We start from the raw sequence: 9,888 nt of genomic DNA on the forward strand, positions 1-9,888 counted from the left end.
AGACTCACGGTGTGCTGTCAGCAGCTGGAGAACTGAACACCACGAAAGAAGGACCAGTATTACTCTACGTGGACCGTTCATCTCAGAGCTCATCCACCCGGAGGTTAACGGAACATTTCACAGGACAGACAGGAGAGTAGAGGAGGGTCTCTGTTCGTTACCGGACTTCCCGCGGTTCACGTCCACGCGCACATAGTTGAGCGTGCAACTCGGATGAATGACGAGGTCACGAGTTCACCTTCGCGCAGGTGCGGGGGGGGCATGATTTTTGTGTAAAACTGGTGACATCAAACCGACTGAAAGTGGTGTAAAGTACTTAAGTAAAAATACTTTAAAGATTTGCTTAAGTAGTTTTGGGGGAAATCTGTACTTTACTATTTATATTTTTGACTACTTTTACTTTTACTTCACTACATTCGTAAATAGAATTATGTACTTTTTACTCCATACATTTTTCTTCACACCCAAAAGCACTCTTTACATTTTGAATGCTTAGAAGGACAGGAAACTGGTCCAATTCACACACTTCAAAATCAAAATAACATCCATGGTCATCCTTATTGCATCTGACCTGGCAGACTCACTAAACACAAGTACTTAATTTCTAAATGATGTCTGAGTGGTGGAGTATGCCGCTGGATATCTGCTATACTTCCACTTCTGATAGGTAAGTATATTTTTCTTAATTGCATCTACTGTTGATACTTAAGTCACTAAACAGTACATATACAGTACCAGTCAAAACTTTGGACACACCTACTCATTCAAAGGTTTTTATTTATTTTTACTATTTTCTACATTGAAGAATAATAGTGAAGACATCAACACTATGAAATAACACATAAGGAATCATGTAGTAACCAAAAAAGTGTTAAACAAATCAAAATATATTTTAATAGGGAACAACATTGCATCCTTCAAGATTGTTGGAAAAGCCAGGTGAAGCTGGTTGAGAGAATGCCAAGAGTGGGCAAAGCTGTCATCAAGGTAAAGGGTCACTACTTTGAAGAATCTCAAATATACACTTTTTTTGGGTACTACATGATTCCGTATGTGTTATTTCATAGTTTTGATGTCTTCACTATTATTCAACCATGTAGAAAAAGGTAAAAAAATTAAGAAAACCCCTGGAATGAGTATGTGTGTCAAAACTTTTGACTGGTACTGTATATTTAAAACCAAATATTTTTAGACTTTTGCTCAAGTAGTATTTCACTGGGTGACTGACTTTTAAGTCATTTTCTATGAAGGTAACTTTACTTTAACTCAAGTATGACAATTTGATACCTTTTCAACCACTGTCCCTACCCCATTGAAGTTGACATTTAAAATGGTTAAAGTAAGGTTAGGGTTAGGTAAGGGTTATGGTTAGGTAAGGGTTATGGTTAAGGTTAAAGGTAGGGTAGAGGTTAAGGTTAGAGTATGGGTATGGATGTTCCAAGGATCCCTGATTGCAGTATCCACAGGAGAATAGTGGGCTACCTGCAAGTTAGAGAGATTCTCTGAGTTCAGGACATAAATGCAACAAATTAATTCACTGTAGGGCCTACTTATGATTACAAATATAGTCTTACTTTAGAGACAGTCATTTAACTTTAATAAAATTATAAATTAGATTGTATATGTATATATGTGTGTGTGTGTGTGTGTGTGTGTGTGTGTGTGTGTGTGTGTGTGTGTGTGTGTGTGTGTGTGTGTGTGTGTGTGTGTGTGTGTGTGTGTGTGTGTGTGTGTGTGTGTGTGTGACTTGGACTCCCTCTGCTGGCCATTGATGTATGCCTATCTGATATGAGTGAAAATGGACATGAGCAAAAATCTCTGAATGTTTAATAACATAGTATAATGTACATGTTTAATAGTATTATCATGATATACATGTTAGTGTCCAGGATACATAATGCGTCTTAAATTCTTTAAACAGTAGAGGAGGGGGTTTGGGGTGGCACGAGTGGTGGTATTGTTAGAAAGTTAGTGGGGGTTGAGTAAGGCTTGATGGGGTTGCATACCAGTGAAGTATTGGGGGGTTAAGGAGGGGGATTGCTGATGAGGGTTCATGAGTGGTGGATGGGTATCAGGTATTTTGGAGTGGGTAAGTGGGCAGCAGTAGAGGCTGCTGAGGGGAGGACAGCTCATAATAATGGTCTGAAGGGAGCGAATGGAATGGCATCTAACACCTGGAAACCATTTGTTTGATGTGTTTGATATCATTCCACTGATTCTGCATTAGCCGTTAGCACGAGCCCGCCCTCCCCAATTTGGTGCCACCAACCTCCTGTGGTGGGTAGGAGGGCAAAGTCAGTCTGCTACAGAGAGCTGCCTAGTAATGTGACATCACTTCCTGGCAGCCAGTTCAGCGTTGACTTGATCCTCAGTTTTGAGGCCGTGCCATTGGGCGATGGGCCTGCGGGGGTTGGCCAGCATGTCTGACCAGTGACGGCGCTCGGTGCCGCTGCTGGCTCCACCCAGAAACACCTTCCCGATGGCATCATTCTTCCCAATCTTATCATAGTCCAACACTGTCACTTCTACCTGCACCTTCTACACACAGAGAAACACAGACCTCTGCTCGAAGGGTTGATCAATTATAAAGGAATTCATTGTAAGGGATAAGTGAGAGAGAGGGAGAGAGAGAGAGAGAGAGAGAGAGAGAGAGAGAGAGAGTGTGTGTGTGTGTGGGGGGTGTACCTTTATCTGTTCGAAGGGCACCTCAAAGCTGAAGGACTCATTGTAGTAAGGGTTGAGTGTGTTCTCTTCTTGTCTGGTAGAGTTTAACATACGGGTCTGAACTTCCCCCCACATCCATGGCTGGGAGATCACAAGCCTGCAGGACACCTACTACCATCTATAAATGGGAAAGGGGGGCAGAGGGTATGGAGAAGACCCACAGCTATAGCATGTGTCTGATGGAATAATATTTGGTACTCAGAGAACACGGTGAGAACTCCTTGTTCCTGCTCCGAAGGACATTGGTTAGGAGAATCAGATGTGTTAGAGCAGGGATCGAACAAGGAGTTCTCACCGTGTTCTCTGTGAAGTTGTAGTCCAATGAGAACTCCAGTCTGCCCAACTTCACTTCCTCTTTAGGCTCCTCCTCCCTGCCAGTCAATCCAGTCTCTGTGTCACCCTCATCATTTAGGGGCTACAGGACACACACACAAACACAGAAAAACCTGATACATACTAAGCAGCAGACCTACACAGGTTAAAAAACATATTCAGGATCGGTGGGACCCCTACGGGACGGTTGACCTAACGTAGGCTAATGCGATTAGTGTAACAGAATAACTTTACGTCCCTCAACTCGCCCCAACCTGGGCTCGAACCAGGGACCCTCTGCACACATCAACAACCGTCACCCTCGAAGCATCGTTGCCCATCGCGTCACAAAAGCCGCGGCCCTTGCAGAGCAAGGGGAACTACTACTTCAAGGTCTCAGAGCAAGTGACGTAACCGATTGAAACGCTATTTAGCGCGCACCGCTAACTAAGCTAGTCGTTTCACATCCGTTACATTAGCATGAGGTTGTAAGTAACAAGAACATTTCCCAGGACATAGACATATCTGCTATTGGCAGAAAGCTTAAATTCTTCTTAATCTAGCTGCACTGTCCAATTTACAGTAGCTATTACAGTGAAATAATACCATGCTATTGTTTGAGGAGAGTGCACAGCTTTGAACATGAAAAGTTATTGATAAGCAAATTAGGCACATTTGGGCAGTCTTGATACAAAATTTTGAACAGAAATGCAATGGTTCATTGGATCAGTCTAAATCTTTGCACATACACTGCTGTCATCTAGTGGCCAAAATCTAAATTCTACCTGGGCTGGAATAATACATTATGCCCTTTCTCTTGCATTTCAAAGACGATGGTAGAAAAAAAATACAAAATAACGGTTTTGTTTTTTCTTTGTATTATCTTTTATCAGATCTATTGTGTTATATTCTCCTACATTCCTTTCACATTTCCACAAAGTTCAAAGTCTTTCCTTTCAAATGGTACCAAGAATATGCATATCCTTGCTTCAGCGCCTGAGCTACAGGCAGTAAGATTGGGTATGTCATTTTAGGCAAAAAAAAAGGGTGTGATCCTCAAGAGGTTGTTGTCCACGCTATTTATTAAAAGTTTGTGTGTAGCCCTCCACAGAAAGTTGATATTACACAATGTCTGTGTGTGTGTGTGTGTGTGTGCCTCAGAGTTGTCTCCCTCCAGCTCAGTGTCCGTGTTCAAGCCGTTCTTTCCCTTCTTCTCCTATGTTAGCATACTGAGACTTCAGCAGGAGACATCTACATTCCAACTGGGTGACTGGTATTAATGTATACATGTCCCTGTGTAACTGCGCATGCATTTATGACATAGGCATTACTGTATGTGTGATTGTGCGTGCATATACTGAAAACCGGTATGCATTATGTTTCCGGTGGTTGATACTGTTTTGTCTCATATTGACTATGTATAGATGCTGCTGCCTGAATTAGAACTGTAGGATGCGGTTTCTGCAGCAACGCTGGTATCAAGTTCCGGCCCCACCCAGAGATAGAGATGCAGATTCACACACATACTGTACACAGACACACAGAGCTTAGACCTCTGTGGAGCATTGTGACTTCAACTCTGTTGTTCACCTTGCTGATGATTCGGTGGACAGGGACGTTGTATTGATCTGTGTGTTGATTCATGTCTTATAGGGAATTATAAACTGGGTGGTTTGAGCCCTGAATGCTGATTGGCTGACAGCCGTGGTTTATCAGACCGTATACCACAGGTATGGCAAAAACATGTTTTTACTGCTCTAATTACATTGCTAGCCAGTTCATAATAGCAATTAGGAACCTCAGGAGTTTGTGATACATGGCCAATATACCACGGATAAGAGCTGTGTCCAGGCACTCCGCGATGCATTGTGCATAAGAACAGCCCTTAGATGTGGTATATTGGCCATATACCACACACCCTCGTGACATTATTGCTTAAATGTACTCTGTGATTGGAGGCACTATAAGAGGGTCATTCATTTAGATACACCCAAAGCATTATATTCCAGTTTCATTTTTAGAAGAAACTGAATAATAATTTAATGTAACGTCTTGGTTGATCCGATGGTTCTAAAATATGTGGAAACAGATATTTTATTTAGATTGGTCTAAAACTTTTCACCCTATATAATACATAGCACCCAATGGTTCATTATATTTCTATTAAAGCAACCCCACACATCAGTACTCCACAAAATCCTTTTAATCAGAAAAACACTTCTCCATATCACTGGTAACAGCACACACACTGTCAACAAACAGGTGACAATGTATGTACAGGGCAGTCACCAGTGACAGGCATGGCACTGCATTGTGTAAAAAAACAGCTATATCATATACATTATATAAGACAACGCAAACACTTTACTAGAACCCTCTGTCATAAGGGCTACCTAACATGTCATAAACAATCATACTGTGTCAATTTAGCACAACTGATTTTACACCAACAATCATGACTGTTTATGACATTGTTATGGCAGTGTTAAATAGCCCTTATAAACAGAGGGTGTAAGTCAAGTTGAACCAGACCAATAACAGTGGTTATAGATGGTCATACAGTGAGGGGCATTATACAGTTATGACAACAATAACTAAAGAAGCCTGAGGGTAAATCTGACTTTAATAATCCTCCAAAACATAGTGTAGTATGTGTATGATTGTGTAGTGTGGCACAGCATAGAATTCAGCAGATTCCAAAATAAAACAGGATGTTTCATACTCATAGCACAGGGCTATGAATATGTTGTGCTAATTCAGGGACTAGATCATAAATGTATGACCCATTAGGTTCTCGGACTAAAGTTGAGAAACACTGATCTAACCCCTAATTAAGCATCACCAAGGGACTAAAACCTGCACACAGGGGTCACTGAGGACCGCCATTGGCCGATGCATGGAGATTCAGGCACACTCCTTGGATTACAACCACTAACCCTAGCAGGATTGGCCACATTGCTGGTCTTCGTATCAACTCAAAGAGCAGTTTGTGGTGGTAGCCCATAGAGTGGCCCCCCCTTCATAGTCCAGTGCATGGCAGAATACACACTGCTATTTTTATTTTACCTTTATTTAACTAGGCAAGTCAGTTAAGAACATATTCTTAGTGTCAATGACGGCCTAGGAACAGTGGGTTAACTGCCTGTTCAGGGGCAGAACGACAGATTGTACCTTGCCAGCTCGGGGATTTGAACTTGCAACCTCCGGTTACTAGTCCAACACTAACCACTAGGCTAACCTGCCGCCCCTATACACACACCAGGGTTGAAATCAATTCAATTAGTTTCTTATTACATTTGATTTCCCTTCCTAAATTGAACACTGAATTGACCCCAACACGCAGTTCGGCACATAATTGCATGCACGATATTGTTTTTGTAACCTTGTTTGAACAAACACTTACTGTCTTCTATAAATCTTTTTTTAAATTTTTATAACAAAGTTGCTCTGCAAACAAAAAGACAAGCCAAAGGAAATATCCTTTCCATTGTCCGAGAGGGTGGTGGAGGCAGAGCTGGAACAAGGTGTCCTGATTGTGTACTACTTAGTACAAAGTAATGCATTCACTAGTGTGTATAATAGGCCAGGAAATCAAATAAATTGTCCTTGGCATCAGAGTGAAAAAGTCCCATCTCAAATGTCACTCCATATAGTGCGCTAGTTTAAAATTGAGATTTTAAATTCCATGACTGAGTTGAATTGGAATTGAGCCCAACCCAGCATGGGAAGTGAAAGGGTTAGAATTCATCGTGTCTTGCCAAGGCTTCTCCAAAGTCAGTAGCCTGGCTACCAACGAATAGGTCATACTTCTCAACGATCTCTGCCTTAGTCAGTTTGCCATCCTACAAAGGGAGAATAAATAAGTGTTTCAGTATTTGCTTAAATGCACACACACAATGCAGGCAACTAGCTCAAACAGCAACATGTGTGTGTACCTTGTCATTATCTGACTCGTAGACCAAGTGTTTGGCTTCTGCCTCTGCGTGGTCATAGTCTGAAGGCAGGATCCAGTCTTTGGTCTCCTCCTTGTCCATGCGGCCATCTTTGTTTGTGTCTCTGAACTCAGTAAACTGTTCCCTCTCTGTCCTTACCCACTCTGGCTCTGACGGATCCCCCTCTTGGTTATACATGTCACCTTGAGGATGGGAGAGAAGGGAAAGGAAGGGAGAGAGAGAAATGTTAATGAACCGCTCTGCTGATGCTATAAATCGCACCCATGTCCTCCTCCAGGTGTAATAACATTTAAGAACGCCATGTATTATAGCAGGCATTGAATAACCCATGTACTTCTCCAGATGTTATAACTTACCTATGTACTCCTCCAGGTCTATAAAGCCGTCTCCGTTCTTATCAATGTCCTCCATGGTCTCCTACAGGAGGGTAATGTCACAAAGATGTTACTGCCTGGCTACCTTCAAACAACTTAAATGTTTTATTTATTGTGTATAACCTACCAGTACAACTATATCCTTCATATGGTCGTACTCCTCAGGATGGAGGAAGGCTGTAAACTCCTCTTTATTGGCCTTCAGGTCAGCATCCAGGTCAGACATTTTGAATCTCCTCTCATCGCGTGAAATCATCTGTCTGTAGCTGAAGCCATCCTCTGGGTCTGGATCATCTAAAAGGTCACACACACCAATAAGAAAAATCAGACCTTCCAATAAAAAGGCACTGGTCAGGTGTCATAGATTACATTCTTATACTCCTTTCAGAGTGTCCCCCGTACCCAGTATGTATCCATATGTAGCATTCTTGTACTCCTCCCAGGACACAAGTCCATCTCCATTATGGTCATGACCTTTCCACTGGCGGTCCACGTCGTCATAGATCCACCTCTTCTGACTGTGTTTGATCCACTTTCTCATCTCCTCTACTGACACATACCCATCCTTGTCCTCATCTATATGCTCTACCAACATACTGTAGGGAGAGAGAGATGGCGTGTTAAACCATCTTTTCTATACAAATCCATTTCTCACTTCTATACAAATGTAGCTGCTAGAGTGTGTGTTACCCAAGTCTCTCCTTGCTCTCCTCTGGTGTGAGCTGATCGAAGGTCTTGGCCTCGTCCTGTCCTAGAAACGCCTCGTGGTCGTAATCAAAGTTCTCTGCATCTTCATGATCGCGGTTGCTAAGCGGGTCGTCATGGTGGACGCGGTCCTTTTTCTCAATGGTGGGTTTACTAGAGGCATAGACCACGCACAGCGCAAAGCACATGACCAACGGCCGCAGCTCCATAATCTGGCACACATACACACAGGAGCGAGAGCAGAGTTAACTAACTTGGTTTACTACACAACAATATCGTTTGTGACAGTGCGTTTAGTTGACAGGAATTCGTCATGACTTTCCTGAGCTTAACTAATTCGGGGTTTCCCCTACTCATCTGTGGGTTCACCGGTTATGGTTAAAATAAACAGGGTAGCTAGCAAATTTGTGAGTGCTAGGACGTATTCATTACGGAAACCGTTTAAGAACCTAACAGAGTAAAACGAGAATTTCTATCGAACAAATCCAGGTACGTCACTCCACGTTTCGTTCCGTTTGTTTCCGTTTAAGAAGCGTTTTGCAACAGAATCGGCGTAATGAATACACCCTTGGTACCGGTGCAGTTTGCAAGCAAGCTAGCCAGACTTCAGTTGTTGTACTAAATGCGAGATGTCATTTGCACTCCCTACTTCAGTGTGTGTGTAACGTTAATGTCACAATAACTAAGCAGGGGGGAAAAAACATAGATGAACTGTGCATTTACGTAAGCCTGAAATAGATACTTTACTCACCACCGGTCTTTCTGAAAAGTCTTTCGATTTTGAATATCTAGCTACTCCGGATACACACCCATCGTTTCCGGTCCTAAAAACTCAACCAGCCAACAGCGTTACATATGCGTTTGTGCCATGCCTCTTGTCCATTGGTCCACTTCAGGACAGCTTCGGCCTTGTGATTGGTCAATAACCGCCACGTCCTCAAGCTATGAGCAATGGAACACGGTTTTGGGTCTTTGCTGTCAGAAACGATACACGTCAAATAACACTATTTGACGTGTCAAATAACACTATTTGACGTGTCAAATAAGATTGTTGACCAATCAATCAGGACACGAATATGACTGCACGTCACATAATAATTTAACGCCTTCATACATTTTTTAAAATGTTGTTTTTTACGAAGATATTGTACATTGATTACACATTCAAATTTCATGTCACAACAATTCATCAATACCTATGCTATGACACTGGTAAAGTTGTTTCGCGCTCCTACGGTGCTGGTCATTTAAAAGAAAGTTAGCTAGTTCATGGATGCAAACAATGTTATTCCCCAAAACATAGAAAACGACATCTGTTTCAGTAGCTATATAGTTAGCTAGCTAACTAACTAACTAACTATATAGCTAGGTGTCATCATCTAAAATAACCCTAATTTCTAAGATAGTTCTTATTTATTTAATGGTGGTCGGGTGTGAAGCTAGCCACAATAAGGAATAGCTACAATAGTGTATTTTGCGGTTAGCCTTCAAAATAAACGTATGTCATTGACAGTGATGCAAATGAATACAAATAGTATAATTATGCCATAATTGAATAGATCATGCTAAACGAGGTTAGAATGTTATAGAAAATAAACAAACGACAATAATTTGCTAATTTGACAAAAATCTGTTTGAAATCCCACTGGAGTATTATACTTTAGAATTGCATAGGGGGCATACTTATTTCACTGTACAGCCTTACCTATGGATTGTGGATCAATGACATGGGGTATCAGTCTACTCAGTGACACGCAGAGAACATTGGCGTCGAAGCTCTAATTGCGGGACTCTGAAACAACTGAATTGAGACATTTTTT

General features: G+C 41.8%; 2 protein-coding genes and 1 pseudogene across 2 annotated transcripts in view; all 3 read right to left on the reverse strand.

Annotated features, from left to right (window-relative positions):
• The window catches only part of LOC118400839 (otogelin-like protein), a 64,264-nt gene extending 64,089 nt beyond the window's left edge, over window positions 1–175 (reverse strand). Inside the window, 1 exon segment of the mRNA XM_052474893.1 lies at window positions 9–175. Coding sequence (XP_052330853.1) covers window positions 9–93 — 85 coding nt within the window. The 5' untranslated portion in view covers window positions 94–175.
• Window positions 176–2,298: 2,123 nt separating this feature from the next.
• Window positions 2,299–3,377, reverse strand: LOC127910568 (synaptotagmin-1-like; annotated as a pseudogene).
• A 1,844-nt stretch (window positions 3,378–5,221) lies between these two features.
• LOC118401168 (calumenin-B) lies at window positions 5,222–8,987 on the reverse strand. Its single transcript, XM_035798457.2, has 7 exons — window positions 8,820–8,987; window positions 8,054–8,280; window positions 7,766–7,959; window positions 7,491–7,657; window positions 7,346–7,406; window positions 6,972–7,171; window positions 5,222–6,878 (listed from the first exon to the last, which is right to left on the reverse strand). The coding sequence occupies exons 2-7, from the start codon at window positions 8,275–8,277 to the stop codon at window positions 6,774–6,776; spliced, it is 951 nt and encodes a 316-aa protein (XP_035654350.1). The 5' UTR covers window positions 8,278–8,280; window positions 8,820–8,987; the 3' UTR covers window positions 5,222–6,773.
• Between the last annotated feature and the right edge of the window lie 901 nt (window positions 8,988–9,888).

The sequence above is a fragment of the Oncorhynchus keta genome, chromosome 22 (assembly GCF_023373465.1).
Source record: "Oncorhynchus keta strain PuntledgeMale-10-30-2019 chromosome 22, Oket_V2, whole genome shotgun sequence".
Lineage (NCBI taxonomy): Eukaryota > Metazoa > Chordata > Actinopteri > Salmoniformes > Salmonidae > Oncorhynchus > Oncorhynchus keta.